The sequence below is a fragment of the Populus euphratica genome, unplaced genomic scaffold (genome assembly GCF_000495115.2).
Source record: "Populus euphratica unplaced genomic scaffold, PopEup_1.0 scaffold34.1, whole genome shotgun sequence".
In the NCBI taxonomy this organism is placed as follows: domain Eukaryota; kingdom Viridiplantae; phylum Streptophyta; class Magnoliopsida; order Malpighiales; family Salicaceae; genus Populus; species Populus euphratica.
In genome coordinates, this window is record NW_011499883.1 from 968,947 (window position 1) to 989,195 (window position 20,249).

Consider the following 20,249-nt stretch of genomic DNA (forward strand, 5'->3'; position numbering starts at 1 on the left):
AATATGCAAAATAACTCAAAGTTAGTTATCTAAGATAGTGATTCAATATGCAAAATCCGCTCTACAACCTTCTGGTGGTCTACGCATGTTTATTATAATAATATAGAGCCAAGCTCTATTGAAGGATTTAGTTATCTCTATTTCAAACTAGTGGCATGTTTTAGCACCAATATACTCATTAAAAAAAGCTCTACAAAGCTATTTGGGATTGCCCAGTCAGAGGGTGAACCAACTCAAACATACTTAAAGATGTTTAAAATGAAAGAGTTGCTTGATTCGGTTGCCTTAAAGGCCTTAATAAAAAGGGTAAGTGAACATGTTATACAGAGAAAGCTTTATGCCTTACTAGATAGAAACTTGCTCGATGTGAAGTAAGTCATAGAAAATTATATATGAGTGGAAGAGACAAATATGTTATGACATGAGCCTTAATGTTTTTATAAGGATAACCAACATGGAAAACCTTCTAAGTAGAGTCATTCTTTTAATAGGAATGAAAGCTCAGGGAAGAACTAGGAGTAACCAACTTATGAATGTTTGGTGTATCCTAAAAGCTTACTACACCCTTGAATCAAATTATGATAACTCATTCAAAGTTATTAGTGTAGTTAAAGTAAACACATATCACCTCCAAGATATGGTTTGAAGAATCTTCTTCATATTTGACACTTAGATAACCTTAAGATGCATTATTCTTAATAAGAATGTAAGTTTATTTTTGAAATAAAAATATTGTATCTCTTATATATATTTTTTATTTATAGCTCTCTAGTACAGTCTTGAACTAACATGACTCTCTAGTATGGCTCTTGGGCCTTACATAATTTTTGGGGATTGAACCTAGATCTTTTACTCTTCAATCCAGTCTTGATTGACATGACTTTCTAGTAGGGCTCTCAAGCTTTACGCAATCTCCAGGAATTGATCTTTGATTTCTTGTTCTCTAGTGCAATCTCAAACTGACATGACTCTCTAATAGAACTTTTAAGCATCACGTAATCTCTAGGGATTGATCTCAAATCTACCCCTTTAATATAATATCAAACCAGCATGACTCTCTAGTAAGGCTCACAAGCCTCGTGATATCTCCAAGTATGATATTAGATCTTTCTATTTTTAGTGAGTGGCTCACAATCCCCACACCATTATCAGGGAAGCCACAAAACTCTCACTCTTCAATGAGATTTTTATCCAATAGTGAGATTTTGAGCCCCATATCATTGTTAGGAAGGCCATATACCTTCTACTCCTAATGTGATCTCTCTATAATAGGGGGCTTTTAAGCCCTAAACCATCACTTTAAAGGTCACAAACCTCTCACTCTCCAATATAATCTTGAATTAGCACAACTTTCTAGGGGTTTTTTAGGTCTCACACTATCATCATAGATAACCCTTCATGGAATAGATTCCTCTTAGCTTCAGCTTCTTTTAAAACTTTTGAAGTATGAGTTTCTTTATGGGTTCCTCTCAGCCTCCTAAAAATATTTTTCTAAGTATGGGCTCCCCTTAACTTCTTATATAAGATTTTCTAAGTATGAGTTTCTTTACAGGTTCCCCTTAACCTCCTATAAAATTATTCTAATGCAGGTTTCTATAATTGGTTCCCTTTAACTTCCTAATTTTTTTTTCTAAGTGTGAATTTTGTTCAAGTATTCTCATATGATATAAATATTTTTTTTTTAATCATGATGCACAACGCTATATATAGGTTCTCCAGTAAATTACTTTTGTTCTTATACAAAGAAAATTTAACAAATTAGTCATGGTAATCAAATATTTTTATAAGTTTTTATATATCAATATTGTAAAAACTTCTAAGACTACTGATGAATCAAAATTAATTAGTAGTTTTCAAAACAAAGTTTTTTGAACCAAATCTAACTTTAATAGGTTTAAAAAACCCTTAAAAGCCCAAAAAACCATGAGCCCAAGCAAATAATTGGGGCCAACCGCTTATAGACTCGGGTGTGACACCTAAGGCTTACCATCTATGGGTCCAAGCAATATGTTGTGGCTTATTTTTAGAGCTAATCAGGATCAACAACACAACTAGAACCCAACCCTTCAAACCCTATTTTTTAAGACCCCACGTGAACTCCTTGATATTTTTTTGACCCAATATATTTTGAATTCTATTCTTTTCACATCTCTGAGCGTATAACAAAAAATATATGGTGACTTACCACCTCTACATCTCTTTAATACATTTAAGTAAAATAAAGCTCATAACCAACAAACTTAATTTATAAGGGTGTAATGATTTGTCGTATTATTATTTTTCATGTATATTATTACTTTTCATATGTATATATACATATGAAAAAATAATTTAATTATTTTGTGATTTTTTTTTTGTTAAACTAGAGTTTAAAATGTATTTTTTAGGTAATCATTATTTAACCCTAATATAGTTTTTCCTAACTTTTATATAATTTTGAAAGATACAGTAAAATATTTTCATGTATGATCCACTATTTATGCACCCATTTATTTATTTTCATAAAAAATATATTATTAATTAATCTTGTCCTCGTATCTTTTTAGATAACTTTTAAGAAATGATTTTAAAAAAATTAGCACATTATTTTTAAATTTATTTTAGCAAAATAACATAATTTAAATAATAATAATAATAATAAAATATCATATTTTTGAATAACAACACGTTAAAATATGTTTTTTTTAGATTAACGTGGGTGTCCGGGTCAGCTTACGCGCACCATGACTAATCTCACAGGCCTTGAAGTTAACAATCATGTAAGTTTTCGGTGATTATTACATGAATAACTAAGTACTTGAACCCGAAACCATTGAGGAACGTTAAAATATGTCTTGACATTTACAAACCATGCACTTTTACCCCTTATTATTTTGCCAAATTTTGTGTTTTTTAAAGCATTGTAATAAGAAAAATAGCCGCTGAATTTTGGTTGTTCAAGTGCTTTCAGACCACTCAATTCACGGGTCAATCATTACAAGTTGATCCCATGAGATTTTTCTACCCAGTTGACCAATTACGAGTTAGGATGACAAAGCACAACCAATCTTAGATGGACAAGTCACTTATTGTGACATTTTTTATAATTTTGTAATAAAAAGAAAGAACAGAAAGTCGAAGCCGACGATAAAGTATTGGATTCTTATCGTGTGGATACTGACACCTTAATTAATCTCTATCACGTATTGATGGTGGTTCACCACAGCGAATATCTGGCCCTTCAATAAAAACCTGATTTTTACACGTGGTGGGGCCAAGTTTTTGTGTCTCATCATCTTGCAATTGCGTCACGCAATTACGCATTTGCCTATAATTAAACAATCTATTTTTAATTCTGTACACTTAAATTATTAAATTATCATATGTTAAAAAAATAAATTATCATATTCCAACAATATTATAATTCCAAGGAGGCACCCGCCCCCGAGGGGGGGGGGGGTTTGGGAACTTATAAGACTATTAAGGACTATTGTGAATTTAATGAAAACAATGAGGAACCGCCCCTCTTCTCTTGCCTGTTAGTCTCTGCCTCCATGGGCACAACACCGTACATTAGTGGCGGAATAGTACTTCTGCAACTGGGAAAATCTCAGTACAGATCTTCTAACTGTTGCGTACAAGCTAACCTCGTCGCTAATGTCTCTCGCCGGGATCAACCATTGGATTCTTGACAGGTTCTCTCAACGTGCTTCAACAGTATTTCATATATTTTGTTCCTCACCCTCCCGCAAGCTTCTAATTCAGAATCCTTCAATGAGGAACCGTCTTTGCGTCTCACATTCTCTACCCAGTCATTCACTCTCTTGATCATGAACATCATTTCAGCTACCTGGCTATCAGACTTTCTGGAATTTGTTTTGCTACTGACCCAATCTAAGTATTCCTCAAGGTTACTCAAAAACCATGTTCTACTTTCATCGTTCAAGGAATTTGCTAGTTCAGCACATACAGGTGAAACACTCCCTTTCACCCAATCTGGTTGCTTGTCCATGTCAAGTGCCAACCCAGCATACAATTCATCATTGCTTACCTGTTTCCTAGACAATCCCTCTTTACGTTTGCCACGAATGGATTTAGTTGATGATTTTTCTGCACTCGTAGCCTCTAGAAAAAGAGTTTTGGTTTTGCTGTGATCAGAAATAAGGTTGAGATCTGATGCCACGGCAGCTTTAGTCCATGAAGTGGCGTTTTGCTTTCTGTCTAATGCGAGTCTTAGTGCTTCCCCAACAGCATTAGGGGCATTTGGATCGGTATCAGCTGTTCTTCGCTGACCAATACTCGTTAGTGAATGCAAAATTAACCTGGTATTAGTCAAGTCATCTTGAAGAGTAAAGAATTTGTCAACTGATAGTTGCTGATCATTCCCCTTCGCCTTCAGAAGCTGGGAGTATGTGCTGAGAAAAGTGGGAGAAGGAAGGTTAGTCTAGTGACTGTTGAAGTCGTAACTGATTCAATCACAGCTTATACTTGCTCATATCTGTCATGAGTAAATGGAAAAGAGAACGAAACAGACTGGTAAATAAGTTCATTCCTGTCATGCAGAAACCTTCATGCATGAAGCTGCCAAGTTGCAAGGATAAGGTAATCAAGTGCTCGTAGGGACACATGCTCTTACCAAAAGAAAGGGTAAAGCTCACATATTAGGAAGAAATTTTAACCGAGTAAAATAATTAAATTATATCCATGATCTGAATGATGTGCAACAGAATGTTGGCAGCTCCTGAAATTACACTCCAGAAGCATAAATATGCAGACCTTAGGCATTTGAGCAATCTTTCAGCAGCAGAAGCCTCTTGCAAAGTTTCAACAGCAGCAAGCAGAGCAATGTCTCTTTGTCTTGACACCTCCTGCAGAACATATCAACCCATTTATCAGACAGATAGTCAAGGTAAGTGCTCATAAAGTTTAGCTAAGTACAGCACATGCAATACCTGGCCAAGTTTCACCAGAGTAGAGGGAAGGAAATCGCATGATATGTTAGTGCCTGCTGAGTTTTTATTGCTTAACGAACTGAAATTCACTTTTCTATCAACATAATCTTCACTTATTTTTCCTGGCACTGAGATACGGCTACCCTTGCTGGATATCTTGGATGATTTTGTGGATAAACTAACAACTGTTCTTTTCGATCTGGAGCTTGAATTGTCATCAGAGCTATCATACTTCAACGAATTAATTGGCGAAATCTGTCCATGAAGAGACAGCATGGAGTTATTTTAAAATATTAGCGGAATGAAGAGATTAAAGAACTTCTTGAGAAGCACACATTACTAGAACAAAGCAACCATTTCATATGGCAAAAACATGATTTTAAATCATTGAATCGTAAATTGATTCAGTAATTACTCCTTAAATATGAATTATTTTGTTGGAGAAAAATCTTTTGTGAAATTGAGAAAATAGGAAGAATTCCATTGTTTCCCTAGTATATTTGATAATTGGGCTAAAAACATTTTGAATTTCTACTTTTTTAAGTTCGAAATATGCAGCCAAGTTTTGTTACACAGCTTTGTGCTCCAGTTTGTTTAATGATAACTATCCGTAATCCATGATTCATTCTTCTTGAGAAGTCACAGAATCTTGAGACCACAACCTTCACCAGTTATATGACAAAGGTGCAAAGAAGTTCAAGAACTCACAGAAAGTCTGCTGCTTCTAGTATCAATCCCGAAATCATTCTTGTCAATAGGGGTGTCAGAAATATCAATTGCTGGAGCTTCCCTACCATGCCAGCTTCTTCTCTTGAATGTTGATGATGTAGAGTTGAATGACATTGTACTTTCCATATCACTATCTTCATAAGCATTCGTGGATTTATGTCTCGCAAGTCCCTTATAATTGCTTCCAGCACCACTCTTTTTATGCCTGTGACTCAAGGCACTCTCAACTTCTACCTTGTGAGGCCTGTAATTCGGTGCCCTTCTAGGCATTCCTTCACGTGAGCTTATTATTGAAGCACTAATGGAGCGAGATCCTACGCCTGGTTTCTTTACCATATCACTACCACCTTGATCAGTAATGCAATTAGGGCCCCCGGTTTTATAACCTGTCCCCTCATATGCACTTACTTTCGGAACACTTAAAGATCGAGGCTTTTCCGTTTCTGTCTTCTTCGGTACCTCAATGCAATCCTCAACCATAGTTTCCAAACTGGATACACCAAGAAATTTTTTCAAATTATCAATCGAGAGAAGTTCTTTAGGATTCCCATAACATGGATGCCTTCCTGGAAGAGGCTTAATGCCTCTGAGCATTGGAACTGGATATGCAGCCTCCAATTTCTCCACATACATGAATTGCCCAAGATGCAATTTGTCATATAGAATCAATTCATCTTGTTCTTGAGGCAATGAAACAAACAATGCATGTGTCAAATCCGAGATCTTCAAAAAGAATCCTTGATTAGGCCAAAGATTACCTTCTCTTAACAGAGGAATTATACTTCTAATCTGTAACAACACGGGCTTACAATCGCGTATTGTGTTTCCATCAACATCCATTTCTTGAAGAAACTTCACAAGAACCCCAGATTTCAACTCTGCCATCTTCTTGAAAAAATAGTGATCAGAGAAACTCAAGATCTTGAAACATAAAGAATGCTATATAGTGTACAAGTCAACAGACTGGCTCTATGAAACATCAAATAATTTTCTTGGATCAATGAAACTGAAATCCTGATTTTGTTCATGAAGAAGATTGAAGAATGAGTGATTATAGGCTATGAAACAGCAGGAGAGGTCCAAAAGAGGGAATTATCTGAATTTGTTGTTTTTGGTTTTTTGATGATTTCAGATAGGAGAATTTTAGATCGTTATCTTCAAATAGACAGAGTTAGAAATGGTCAAAAGGGAAATATTCTAGGCCCTTTGCATTGGATTATGGAATATGAACTCCTCACAACTTCGCTGTCCCAATGACAATGATAAAAATTGCAATTAGAACTCTAAAAAAACAAAATAATAAACCGGGCCTGGCCTATACATTTTGGGAAAGCACAAATCAAGTTTGGGCTAGCTTAAGAAACCGGAACTTCAAAACAATAACTCCTTCAGGGTTCAGAAAATCTTTCCGAGCGAACCATCAGCAAGTGCCAAGTCAGTCTTGTAATTCTCCAAAGAACGGTTCTTTTTGTTAGATCAACTTCATCCCTTTTGTGTTGCAAATTACTGATTTGGTGGGCCGCTCAATGGAAAGTAGAGTGCAGTGCTTGCAATTCCTTAGAAGGCACTCTTGCATGACTGCACATAAGTAAGACGCTTTTGCTTTATATTATACCAAGCCAAGATCAAGCCGCTTCCTTACTGCAGAGTTAAAATAACAAAAAATCATGATGTCTGTCATCATACTGCCTCCCTGGCTTGATTATTTTGAGAAGTTAATAAAGTATGTTGAGATGTGGTCCAATTTGATTGGTTGAGGTCAGAGTTACATAGTGAAAACCTCTAATTTCAATACGGATTGCAAGGGTGCATTTGGGAAAGTGATCCCGCGAAAGAATGTGTCAGCATAGAACAGCCAAATCCCCAAACACAACGTAGGCCTCGAAAAGACAGCTGATAATTTTCATGGCCAGGCTTCTCTAATGCTTTGCTTAAAAGACTCTCCACGCTAAGAAAATCGAATAAGAAAATAAAAGAAAGGGATAGATTAAAGAATGACAGTCTGCTTTTCGTGCTCTGTAATAACTCCAAAAAACTGATGCTGGAGGTATATGTAAGTTTATACTGTCCCCGAAATAAATTTGGGACCCTATCATTGTCCACAAACTAGCTTTTGTTGTTCCTAAGCATCCTAACATTATCACATCTTAAACTAGGAAGGAATCGGTCAAATTAATGCCCCATCCTATCTATATACCTCAATCAACAAGCAAACCATCTAATTGGCATAGAAACCATGTTGGTGACATCAAGGCTAAGCCTCAGCTATAAAACCTTAGCCAATTGCTAATAATGCAAAGAAATAAACAAAACGAACTGTAAAAAAAAAACCATGAATATCCAACTTTTCCTAGCACTTCTTCTTTCGTCGCTCCTAACAGTCCCTTGTTTTGCTCAGAATTTTGCTTGTGACAAGAACATTCCTGAAACGAGACAGTTTCCCTTCTGTAACACATCCCTGTCATACGAGAACAGAGCCAAGGATCTTATCTCACGCTTAACGTTACAAGAAAAGGCGGAACAACTAGGAAATCATGCTGCTGGGATTTCCCGTCTAGGCGTCCCTGCTTACGAGTGGTGGTCTGAGGCACTTCACGGCGTGGCAAGTGTCGGTTATGGTGTACATTTTAATGCTACAGTACCAGGTGCCACTAGCTTCCCAGCTGTGATTTTGTCCGCTGCTAGTTTTAATACAACATTATGGTTTAAGATGGGACAAGTGGTGTCAACTGAGGCCCGGGCCATGTATAATGTCGGTTTAGCCGGGTTAACATATTGGAGTCCCACCATTAATGTGTTTCGAGACCCAAGGTGGGGTCGGGGCCAAGAGACACCGGGGGAGGATCCTCTGGTGGTGTCAAAATATGCTGTAAATTATGTTAGGGGCTTGCAAGAAGTTGGCGAGGAAGGAAATTCCACTGGAAATAGACTTAAGGTATCGAGTTGCTGCAAGCATTATACTGCATATGACCTTGACAAATGGAAAGGTGTCGATCGATTTCACTTTGATGCCAAGGTATGAGTGAATCTTGGATATGAACTACCATTTTCACTGCATCAATGTGTTAATATGGCCAGCAGATAACTTTCTTGATGAATTCTTTCTTTCAACTGTGGTATACTTTCCCAATGACAATATTGAGAACAACGCTATTTTTGCTTTGAAGGTGACAAAACAGGACCTAGAGGACACATTTCAACCGCCATTTAGGAGCTGTGTGGAGGAGGGTCGTGTGAGTGGTGTGATGTGTTCATATAACAGGGTTAATGGCATTCCTACTTGTGCCGATCCAGACCTGCTTAAAGGGGTTATCAGAGAACAATGGAATCTTGACGGGTTTGTTGACTTCTACTTCTTTCCTAGGCATATATGAGTACTGAATCAAGTAACAGGAAAATAGGAACTTTTTTCTTCTGATTTATATTTTTCATGTTTTAACTTCTGTTTTGTGCGTTTTTGGGCAGATATATTGTATCAGATTGTGATTCCATTGAGGTTTATTATGACAGAATCAAATATGCAGCCACACCTGAAGATGCAGTAACCCTGGCCTTAAAAGCAGGTACACATACAATGCACTTGCAAGAATCCTTGATGACTGTCTGAAAATTGAAGATTCCAACTCTTCTTGAGTATTGATACCTTATAATGATCATGTAATACAGGTTTAAACATGAACTGCGGAGATTTTTTGCCAAGGTATACAGAGAATGCAGTCAAGTTAAACAAAATTGAAGAATCTATTGTAGACCAAGCCTTAATCTACAATTATATAGTCCTGATGAGACTTGGATTCTTTGACGGGGACCCAAAATTGCACCCATTTGGAAATCTTGGACCATCAGATGTATGTACTGAAGAACATCAAGAGCTAGCGCTTGATGCTGCAAAGCAAGGGATAGTCTTGCTAGACAATAAGGGAGCTCTTCCTTTGTCTAAAAACGCCACAAAAAACTTGGCTGTTATAGGACCAAATGGTAATGCTACCGTGGCTATGATAAGCATCTATGCTGGTATACCTTGTGAATACACTACACCTTTACAAGGACTGCAGAAGTACATCTCATCTGTCACCTATGCAGCCGGGTGTCCATTCATGAATTGCACTGATGAATCGCTTGCTGGGCCAGCAACTAAGGCTGCTGCTACGGCAGATGTGGTGGTGTTGGTGATGGGGCATGATCAATCTATAGAGCAAGAGGACTTGGATAGGGAGAACCTGATATTGCCAGGATATCAAGAAAAACTTGTGAAGGATGTGGCTAATGCTACAAATGGAACAATGATTCTTGTTGTAATGTCTGCTAGTCCTGTCGATATCTCTTTTGCCAAGAATGAGAGCAAGGTTGGAGGGATTTTGTGGGTTGGCTACCCTGGTCAAGCTGGAGGAGATGCCATAGCTCAGGTCATATTTGGAGACCACAATCCTGGTAATCTTTCTATTTCAATTTCCAAACCACATAATTTTCTGCATCTCATGTTTGAGCATTCTATTACCCATTTATATCTGTTTCTAGCCAAGACAAAGGTTACAAATTACCACCTTCGTACTGACAATCTCTTCATCTTATCAGCTGGGAGGTCTCCTTTTACATGGTATCCAAAAGAGTACTCCGATCAAGTGCCAATGACAAACATGAACCTAAGAGCCAATGCAACTGATAACTTCCCTGGAAGAACCTACAGGTTCTACACTGGAAAACCATTATATGAATTTGGCCATGGACTAAGCTACTCAACTTTCTCGAAGTTTGTTATTTCTGCTCCTTCTACCTTACTAGTTCCATTGAAATCTTTTCTTAATCCAAGTGGCATTCCCTCTGTTTATTCCTCCAAACAAGACCCTTATCCTAATGGCCAAGCCATTGATGTTTCGAGTGTAAACTGCACCAATTTGCAACTTGTTCTAGTCATTGGTGTGAGAAACAATGGGCCAGCGAATGGAGATCATGTGGTGCTAATCTTTTGGAAGCCACCTAAATCAGCAGAGATCACAGGTCCACCAAATATGCAACTTGCTGCATTTGACAGGGTGCATGTGAAAAAGGGCAACACAAATAATATAACCTTGGCTGTGGATGTTTGCAAGGGACTAAGTCTTGTGGATAGCGACGGACAGAGGAAGCTGGTAACGGGACAGCATACATTTATAATTGGATCTCCGAGCGAGCATCAAGTGAGGTACCATCTCAACGTTAGGTTGGCTCAAAATGGAAGCTTGGGAGGATTCACATTTATGTAATAGAAAGAGGATTAATTTCCCATGAGTGTCCTCATCCTGGAGTTGATGTCCTGACTCCTGATCCGAAAATACCAGGCGACCCCGCGACCTTAAGCTTAAGATAGATAGTATTTATGCTATTTGTACTCGAAATTAGTTAAAAGAAAAGGAAACATAAATAGAATAATGGAAAACGCTATATGAAGGGTTTGAACTTTCAAGCTTATAATTAACAGCTACACGGTCTAACCAGCTGAGCTATGATCTATTTGTTTTTTAATTATGACTCACGAGTTTGTTCTATGATAAGTGGATTTCACGATTTGATGAGGTTCCGACACAAATATGGCAGCGTGTAGGTAATTCCGGTTATGGCATTTTAACTTTAAAAGGTGGCTAGTTCAAGATCATTTCAGGAAGATTCTCATCTATTTTCTCTCCCTTCACCATAAACCACAGTAAACAGCACCCACCATTAAAAACAAAAAAGAAAAAGATCTAAACACCCTGAAATGTTTTAACTTTCCAGTCATTCTTTTAGAACACCACATGATTTTACCCTTGCAAATCAAACTCATGGTGCTGGAGTACAAAATCATTCTAAAACACAACAAAGTGAAAATTTGTCGACTTCATTGATGACTGCTGGAAGAAACATCCTCCTGCACTGTGATAACTGATACAAGAGGTTATCAGGATTCAAGCAAGTCTAGATGCCTTAACAAGCTACTGATCAGTTGGCTGAGCAGATCTGTTACCATGTAAGAAAAAAACATGCATTCAACATCGTTGACCGAATCCTTGATTTCCTTTACAATAACATCTATTCCAAACCATGGTAAGCAAATCCTTGGTTTTCACTGTTGTTGCTAAAAAAAACCGAGTGGGAAAGAAAATGGAAAGAAAAAAAAAGTTTCTAGACATAAAAATGCAAGTAAGCTTAGGTTTCCAAACTTTTGACAGATAAGTCATCATCACGACACATCCAACACAACTACTTGTCCAAATACTCCACAATTTTAAAAAAAAGGCTGACCCGCTGTCACCTTTTATTAAATGGAACAAAGAAATCAACCCAGTTAATTGCATAAATAATAATATAAAACAAAACAGACTTGTTGCTACCAACTGTTGATGGCTGAGGAGTTTACGATGAGCAGTTAGTTCTCAATATTTTCAATTTTAACTTACAGGTGTCGATGGATAAAATATTCGTTATCTTTAGTACTACCATCACAAAAGTCAATCCAAGGTGCCCACAGATAATCTCAGTTTCATGAAGAAACTACACAAAACAACATGCCATACAGACACCATACTTCGATTCTCCAAATAAACTAGCACTGCCTTAAAAATAAAAGATATAAATATAATTATCTCCATTAATCTTCTTTTAAGTCTTGGTCTTCTCGTTCTCATGTTCCCTATCATAAAAGATCTAGGCATGATATTTACAAGATGACACCAATCCCGACTCTTACATATTATTCTCACCGAGTAAAAAAAATTTATTATCACAAAGTGTTACATAGTCACCTCATAAAGTATTGTATCGCTTTTATAACTGCTTTACAAACCCTAGAGTGTACGTACAAAATGTTAGAAGCATCCTATAGCTAATAACAACAGAAAGTGAAGCCATGTGTAGGATTTTCACTACAGCTTTTTATGAGGAATGATAAGGTGTGATATCATAGCCTCTAGTTTCATCCTAGATTTCTACCAATCTATATGTGTAAAGCCTATCTCTTATTTTAACATTAGCATTCCTGTCAAAAAAAAAAAACACTATATGGCTCTTTTCAATCGTACAAGAAAATGATAAAAATACAAGTGCATAACTTTAGAGATTCAAAAAAAAAAAAGCTAAACATGGAAAATCTACTTGAACCCATCACTATCGATGCCCTGATTAATAAAGTTTATAATTATTTTTTTATAAGAAAAGTTATACATACTCTTTAACAAAAATCTCTTTAGTGTTAAATACATTACAAAAAATTAGATCAGAATGAAAGAAACTAGTGTGACTAGAAAAGGTCACTCACATTTCCATACACATGAAAAGTTTTCACCACACCATCAATATCCAACTAGAGCCAAGAGGCATATCCATGATTATATGACATTTCTCGAGCTCATGACCACACTGTTCACAACAACATGTGTTGATGTGTTGGTTGCCATAAAGGGAAAAGACTTCCTGCAATAACACCTCCAATAAAAAGTGGTTCAAACTAGGGGTGATAAAAAAACCGATAAATTAAGGAAAAATTTACAAAAAAAAACCGAACCAAGAAAAAAAACAATTAAACCGATTAGAATATTTAGACAAAATCCCGGTGCAATTCGATTTTTAGTTTTGTAATACAAAAACCTGTTAACCCAAACCGAACCGAACCAGTTAAAAAAAGTACTATAAATAGAAAATTTTGCTAACCCTAGCTACTACTACCAAAGCACTTGCCCCCTCTTGCCTCTCCACCTCTTCCTCTCCTTAGACTTAGAAAATAGAAATACAAAGATCCAAAATAGTTTGTGTTTCCATCATCAATTAGAAATATAGAGATCGTTCATTTAATTTGCCCAGTAACCCTAGCTACTACTACCAAAGCACTCGTCCTATCTCGCCTCTCCCTCTCCTTAAACTTAGAAAATAAAAACATAAAGATCTAAAATAGTTTGTGTTTCCATCATCATTGTCGCATGTGTGCGGTGTCACAATGATCGTCCACCCTCAAGGTGTGTCGTCTGTCTAAGCAAATATAAAAAGACAAGGAATTCTTGTTTTTTTCTATGGATTGTTTATGAAAAAAAAAAAGGGAGTTACCACCTAGTATTTTGATCTCTAGAAACCTAACTAGTCTTAGAAATTGAATACGGAAACTGATTGCGTAAAAAAAAGATGTTAGTACTCTAAATATACCCTACCTAAGGTAAGCTGTATTGTTTTATTATCTAATAAAATCTAAGGTTTTGTTATATTTTCTAATTATTGGTCTGTCTATAGTTTAATAAAAGTCATTTGTAAGGAGATCTTTATCTTATCAAGTAAAAACCTACATGTTCTATATCATAAAAAAATACCTTTTTAATATCGGGAATACGCTTTATGTATAAATTCATAATCCTTGAAACTAAAACAATATAAAATATATTTTTTGAAATTTTTGACATATTAGCTAAATTCTTGTGACTTTAATATACTAGTTATTAAAGCCAAAACGTATGTTAAAACCTATTTTTTTTCTTCATTGTATGAAAATACAATAAAGGTTTTTTAGCTTTGAGATACTTGATCGTATGCATAAAAATAAAAATATTTTTTAATACTAGATTTTTATTTTCTCATTATAAAAATACCAACCAAATACTAAGCAAAATTTAGTAGAAAAACATGAAAAAAAATTATAATTTTCAAAAAGGAATTTTTTAAAAAAATTAGGCCGGACTCGACCCAATCATTTTGGGTTGGCCCATGCTGCTAGCCTATTAAATAGTGGAGAAGAAGACGCAAAAGAAAAAAAAAACATAGGTGGAGAAGAAGAGGGAAGAAGGCTTACCTGTGGTGGCTCACGGTGCTATCAGCGGTGATAAAGATGGCAGGACGCAGCTGCGAGCGACGGTGGAGGTGTTAGTGATGACGGTTCTCACCATTTCTTCCCTTGTTTTTTTTGTTTTTTCTTCTCCTAGTTCTCTCCTCTTTGTCCTTATTCTACTCCTCTTTTCTTTCTCTCTATTCCTCTTTGTTTTTTTCTTTTCTTTTTCTCCCTTGGTTTTTTTATTCTTTTTTGTTCTTTTCTTTTTCTTTCAGTTTTACACCTCTCTTGTGCTTTTTTTTTTTTATGTACTCACCTCCCTTGTATTTATAGGAAAAAACAGGGGAGAGATATGGATGAGGCGGCCACTGTGCTGCTGGCCCTCCACTACTCGAGGGACACATCTTCTTCTTTTTCTTCAATATATGGAAAGCTTTGGGCAAGTGGTGTCCTTAGTCGGCATCTTTTTAATGCTTTTCAAAAAAAGAAAATCGATGAAAACATAGGGGAACAACAACTCTCTTTCCCTATTTCTTGCACGTCCAAGGGAAGAAGAAGACATACGATGTCGTTCAAAACAACATCGTTTTAGGTCTTTTTTTAATAAACAATGTATGAAACAACGTCATTTTGGACAAAATGCATTGTTTCATTTAACAAAAAAGGACAATAAAAACGTGTCAAAGTCTAAATCAATCTTCAATTTGTAATTTGTTTAATCAAATCCTAAATTACAATTTTAATTTAAAAATTAATGCAATTTCATCTCTCATCTCTGCCAAAAATCAAACAACAGCCCTGAATTTGGCCGCCCTTTTCACTTTGGTCCTTGGTTTCTGTTTTATACAATTCAACCCTCAATTGATCAAAAACTTTTAATTTTCTTCAATTTAGTCCCTGATCCAGTCAATTTCAATGCCTCCATTTATATGTCTTTTCCAGTTTGGTCCCTGATTTTGGATTTCTTCAAATAATTTCCTAATTGGCCATCAAACTTTAATATTTATACAATTAAACCCCTGATTTGACAAATTAACTTTCAAAAACATCTGATTTTAAAACAGTCCTTCAATTATCTTGTATATTGAAAACATAAATTGACCCATTATAAGATTAAAATTGCATTTTATGTGGTTTTTTGTATCAGTTTTAATCTTTGATCTTTGGTATATCTTTTGTGGTATATGATGAGGTGACCTTCTTTGAATTTTAAGATAAATGACACAAGGGTTTTTTTTCAATCAAACTCTTTATAAACTCAATTAAATCTTTAATAAATTTAATTTAGTTTAATAAATATCTAATTTTGGACATTTCTTCCTCAAATTAAATTTTTTTTATCAGTCAGGCTCTCAGCAATCAACGATATATTATTAAATTTTAATTCTTGTATTTTTAAACCTCTTCAACCAATTTTTAGTCATTTTCTAGGCACTTTGACATCCTTTTTTCACTGTTATTATTTTTTGATTTTTCTTTTTCAAATATATATAATATATATATTGCGCGGAGACCCAAAAATACGTTACAACAGTCACTTAGAAACATAGAGATCATTCGCTTGATTTGCCCAGTAACCTTAGTTACCAGCACTAGCCCCCTCTCTCCTCTCACCCTCTCCCTCTCCTTAAACTTAGAAACAGAGAGATCTAAAACAACCATACACACCAATCAATTAAAATTTGAAACCAATCAAGCCTCTAAAAAACATATTGATGTTTTTCATAACCTACCCACTATCCAGTTGGCCTTTCCTCTTTATCTACGCAAGATCACATAGTACTCCACAATCTCCACTACTTCTCTGTTGAATCAATTATATAGCAGTGAGTTTTAATTTTTTTTTCCTTTTTAATTAATTAATTAATTAACTAATGGCTGCTCGTATTTTGCCTAGCTTTATCGTCTATTTAATTTATTGTATTTGCTCTTTTTTTTCAATGCAAAGGTCAAAGATATAATTACTATTTTGAATGCTAAAAAATCCATTTATAAGGTAACTACTTGTATTTTTCACTTTAGTTGTCTCAGAATAGTAGAAAAAATGATTTTCCTAGTAAACATAAATATGTCAGTTGTTATTTTGAATGCTTAAAATTCAATTCTTTACACTATACAGTTGTTGTTTGTGCTTGTTTAAATTGGGTTTTTATTCTTAAGCATTGAAAGGAATGCATATGTTTTGATCTAGTGCTTGCATCTTTATTTTAGTCATAACTTGAACTGATAAGAAACACAGTAAACTTTTTATGTTTGATCCTGCTCTCAATCCAAATTCTTAAGATTATTTATTATGCAAAATTTTGGTTACTAATTTGTTTTACTATGTATGCTATGGTTTATAGCCTCTTTTATTTTTTTCACAGTTGATTGTTTTTTGTACTAAATCAAGCACTAGATATATATCTTTTTATTAATTTGGGGGATGGCTTAAAAGACTATAAATAGAACCATGAAGTGCGTTTCTAAACCTTTTTAAATTCTGGACTTATGTTCCCTTAATTATGGCGGTACAAGAATTCTTACATTAGACTAACTGGGTGGCTTGGTTAAGTTAGAATCTAAACTTGGTGAAATTGTAGTAAAAAAATTTATGGGAGTGTTAATGGTGGAATGATAGGTTTACATTAAAGCATTGAGCATGTTACCGTGTTATGATCTTGCAAACTTGTTATTCTTTGGGAGGAGTGATAGGACCTCTGATCTGTACACAGTTTGTAGGCTTGAAAGAGGAGGGTTTTGAATTTACCCTACTCTTATTTCATGCATCGAGTTGTTGTTTAAATCATTTTTTTTCAAGTCCAGTTAACTACCTATTATTTCTTCTGGTTTGTATAGTTTAATTTCAATTTGGTTTAATTTCAACTTAGCTAAATATATTACTTCTTCTTGCTATTTATTGGGTTCTTTTACCTATAGTTATTGGATATTACATCATTGTTATATACTACATATTCCAACATGCATAAATATTAACATGTTTACATTTGGTAATTATAGATGGAAAACCTTCAAAATCAAAATGCTTCATCCATTAGCATTACCCCAACATCAACCAATACCCTAACTTCAAACACTAACCCAACATCAATCACTGCAAGATCCACCACAGATAAAACATAAAGGGAAATAAATGTTAATGATAAAAAAAAAAGTTATAAATTTAAGATTATTTTACAAAACTTGATAGTGATCCTACAACCCTTAGAGCTGAATGTAATTATTGTAGAAAGGATTATATATGTCATACTATTATTAATGGGATAAATAATATGTGGAGTCATTTAAAAATATACAAAAATTTTCCTTTTATGGTTGATAAAAAGCAAAAATCTTTGGTATTAGAACATAATAAAGTAGGGGGTGATTCAGGAGATCAAAGTGTGGGAACTCTTAATACAATTGGTTATGATTATGATGAATATAGATAAGCACTAGTAAAAAGGGTTATAATTGATGAGTTGCCTTTTAATTTTATAGAGAGTAAAGGATTTAGATTATTTTCTAGGACCTTACAGTGTAGATTTGACATTCCTTCTCATTTTACTGTTGTGAAAGATTGTTTGAAACTTTATATTAAAGAGAGCTCTTTAGGGTTAATGATTATGCTTAACAATAGATACATGGACATCAATCCAAAACATTAACTATATATCCTTAATGGCTCATTGGATTGATAATTAGTGGAATTTGCATAAAAAAATTTTGAATTTTTATCAAATTTCTAATCATATAGATGAGACAATCAGTCAAGTTATTGAGAATTGTTTGTTAGATTGGGGGGTTGATAAACTTTTAACTGTTACAGTAGATAATGCAAGATCTAATAGTGTTACTATTTTTTATTTAAAAAATATGATGAAAGATTGACTAACTAATATATTATCAAATGAATATTTGCATGTTAGATGTTATGCACACATTGTAGACCTTCTTGTGTGTGATTGTTTGAAAAAGATTAATGTTTCGGTTGTGAAGATTCGAAATACAATTAGGTTTGTGAGATCTTCACCTTATATAAGTTACTTGCATTTAAGAATTGTGTAGAAAAGTTGCATATGAAGTGTAAGAAATCATTGTGTTTGGATGTTGCAACTCGATGGAATTCAACTTATCTTGTATTAGAAGCTGCTGAAAAGTTTGAAAAGGTGTTTGTGAGGTTAGGTCAAAGTGAACCTAGGTATATAAGTTACTTTTTGGAGGTTCATTCAAAAAGGAATAAAAAAAAAATCAGGCCACCTAGTTTGGAGGATTAGAAAAATGCTAGAACTTTGCTAAAGTTTTTAAAGATCTTTTACATGGTTACATTGAGATTTTCTGGCTTATTGTATATCACATCAAATTCTTTCTTCAATGAATTGATTTATATGCATACAAACTTATTACAATTGTATAAAAATAAAGATATTTTTTTAAGTGGAATGGCAATGAACATGATTAATACGTTTAAGAAGTATTGGGATTATGAAGCAAATCAGAATTTTTTATTGTATGTGACTAATATTTTGGATTCATGTCTTAAGTTGAAATATGTGGAATTTTATTTTGGTAAGTTGTATGATTATGACAAAGCACAATTATTAATAAAAAAAAAGTGAAAGATAATTTGGTGAGTTTATATGAGTTTTATTTGAAAGCAGATAAAGTGGTGGATGATAATAGATATAAACAAGATATTAATAATATTATTAATGACATGGAGGTAGATGTTAATACTTTAGCTCAATTCAAAAGGCACTTACAAGAAGAAGATAGTGTGGAAAATAGATATAAAGTTCAGAGGTATTTGGTTAATAGTTGTAAGGATCCTAATGATAATAAATTATCTATTTTGGGTAGGTGAAAGATTAATGCTTTAAAATATAAGATACTTCTGAAAGTTGCACAATATATTCTAGTTATTCCTATATCCACAATGGCTTCTGAGTCAGCATTTACCATAGATGGTCGTATACTTGATCAATTTTGAAGTTTTGTATCTCTAGCAACGGTTCAAGCACTTATTTGTTGTCAAAATTGGTTGCATCATGGACTAATTCCAATGGATAATAGAATCTTGATGAATGATTTTGAAACCTATGAAAATCTTGAATCAATTAATGTTTCTTAAAAACTTACACCTTTTATTTTATGATTTATTAATTAACACATTTTTATTCTAACATATTTAATTTTTTATTTTGTAGAATTTGGTGGAAAGTTGCATCTAGCAATGGATGATAATTAGTTCACAAAATTATAATGCATTTATTGAAAATGTATGGTAAAAATACTATTTTTTATTTTTATATCTTCTAATTTAATTTATCATGTTATAATTCTAGATTTTGAATTTCAGGAATCAAAGTGCAATGTTCTTAATGTGCTTTTTTATTGAGACAATGTGCAAATGAAGATTTATATTTTTCGTTTAGAGTGTTTTATGATAATATTATTTGTTATTTTTTTAAGCTCTTTGAAGGCAATGGTTTGTCATTTGAATTTTAACTTTTTGGTGTGTGACTATGTGTTATTTGAACTTTTCTAAAGTAGAAAAACATTAGAAAGGTAAAAAATATATTGAACACAAGATTGACATTAATAATTTAATATAAATGAGTATTCAATGGCCAAAAAACTTAATAAATAGAAGATTAATGACACGATGAAAAGATTGATGTCTTCTCCCAAGTGCAGGAGTGTCGAAGTAATAAATAACCCGGCAAGACCGGGGTCAAACCACAGGGAGGTTAATTGTATAAATTATAAACAACAACAATAACAACAATAACAACAACAATAATAATAGTAGCAATAATAATACTAATAATACTACTAGTAGTAGTAGT

General features: G+C 34.2%; 2 protein-coding genes and 1 long non-coding RNA gene across 3 annotated transcripts; 2 read left to right on the forward strand and 1 right to left on the reverse strand.

The window, feature by feature from the left end:
• Positions 1–3,435: 3,435 nt before the first annotated feature.
• Positions 3,436–6,842, reverse strand: LOC105129814 (uncharacterized). The gene is made up of 4 exons (XM_011032045.1): positions 5,640–6,842; positions 4,932–5,186; positions 4,756–4,847; positions 3,436–4,394 (listed from the first exon to the last, which is right to left on the reverse strand). Exons 1-4 carry the CDS (start codon positions 6,543–6,545, stop codon positions 3,653–3,655), a joined length of 1,995 nt encoding a protein of 664 aa, XP_011030347.1. The 5' UTR covers positions 6,546–6,842; the 3' UTR covers positions 3,436–3,652.
• Positions 4,389–5,653, forward strand: LOC105129813 (uncharacterized). Its single transcript, XR_843140.1, has 3 exons — positions 4,389–4,626; positions 4,707–4,888; positions 5,571–5,653. It is a non-coding gene; the product is annotated as an uncharacterized LOC105129813 (long non-coding RNA).
• A 1,104-nt stretch (positions 6,843–7,946) lies between the features above and the next one.
• On the forward strand, positions 7,947–11,130 carry LOC105129815 (probable beta-D-xylosidase 5). The gene is made up of 5 exons (XM_011032046.1): positions 7,947–8,676; positions 8,828–8,997; positions 9,126–9,223; positions 9,327–10,091; positions 10,236–11,130. The coding sequence occupies exons 1-5, from the start codon at positions 7,993–7,995 to the stop codon at positions 10,901–10,903; spliced, it is 2,385 nt and encodes a 794-aa protein (XP_011030348.1). The 5' UTR covers positions 7,947–7,992; the 3' UTR covers positions 10,904–11,130.
• The last annotated feature ends 9,119 nt before the right edge of the window (positions 11,131–20,249 follow it).

Coding starts and splice junctions, on each gene's coding strand:
- LOC105129814 (XM_011032045.1), bottom strand. CDS start 6,545: ATGGCAGAGTTGAAATCTGGGGTTCTTGTGAAGTTTCTTCAAGAAATG. Junction 5,187..5,639: donor CTAGAAGCAGCAGACTTTCT/GTGAGTTCTTGA, acceptor CTTCATGGACAG/ATTTCGCCAATTAATTCGTT. Junction 4,395..4,755: donor AGATTGCTCAAATGCCTAAG/GTCTGCATATTT, acceptor CACTTTTCTCAG/CACATACTCCCAGCTTCTGA.
- LOC105129815 (XM_011032046.1), top strand. CDS start 7,993: ATGAATATCCAACTTTTCCTAGCACTTCTTCTTTCGTCGCTCCTAACA. Junction 8,998..9,125: donor GAACAATGGAATCTTGACGG/GTTTGTTGACTT, acceptor GTTTTTGGGCAG/ATATATTGTATCAGATTGTG. Junction 9,224..9,326: donor AACCCTGGCCTTAAAAGCAG/GTACACATACAA, acceptor CATGTAATACAG/GTTTAAACATGAACTGCGGA.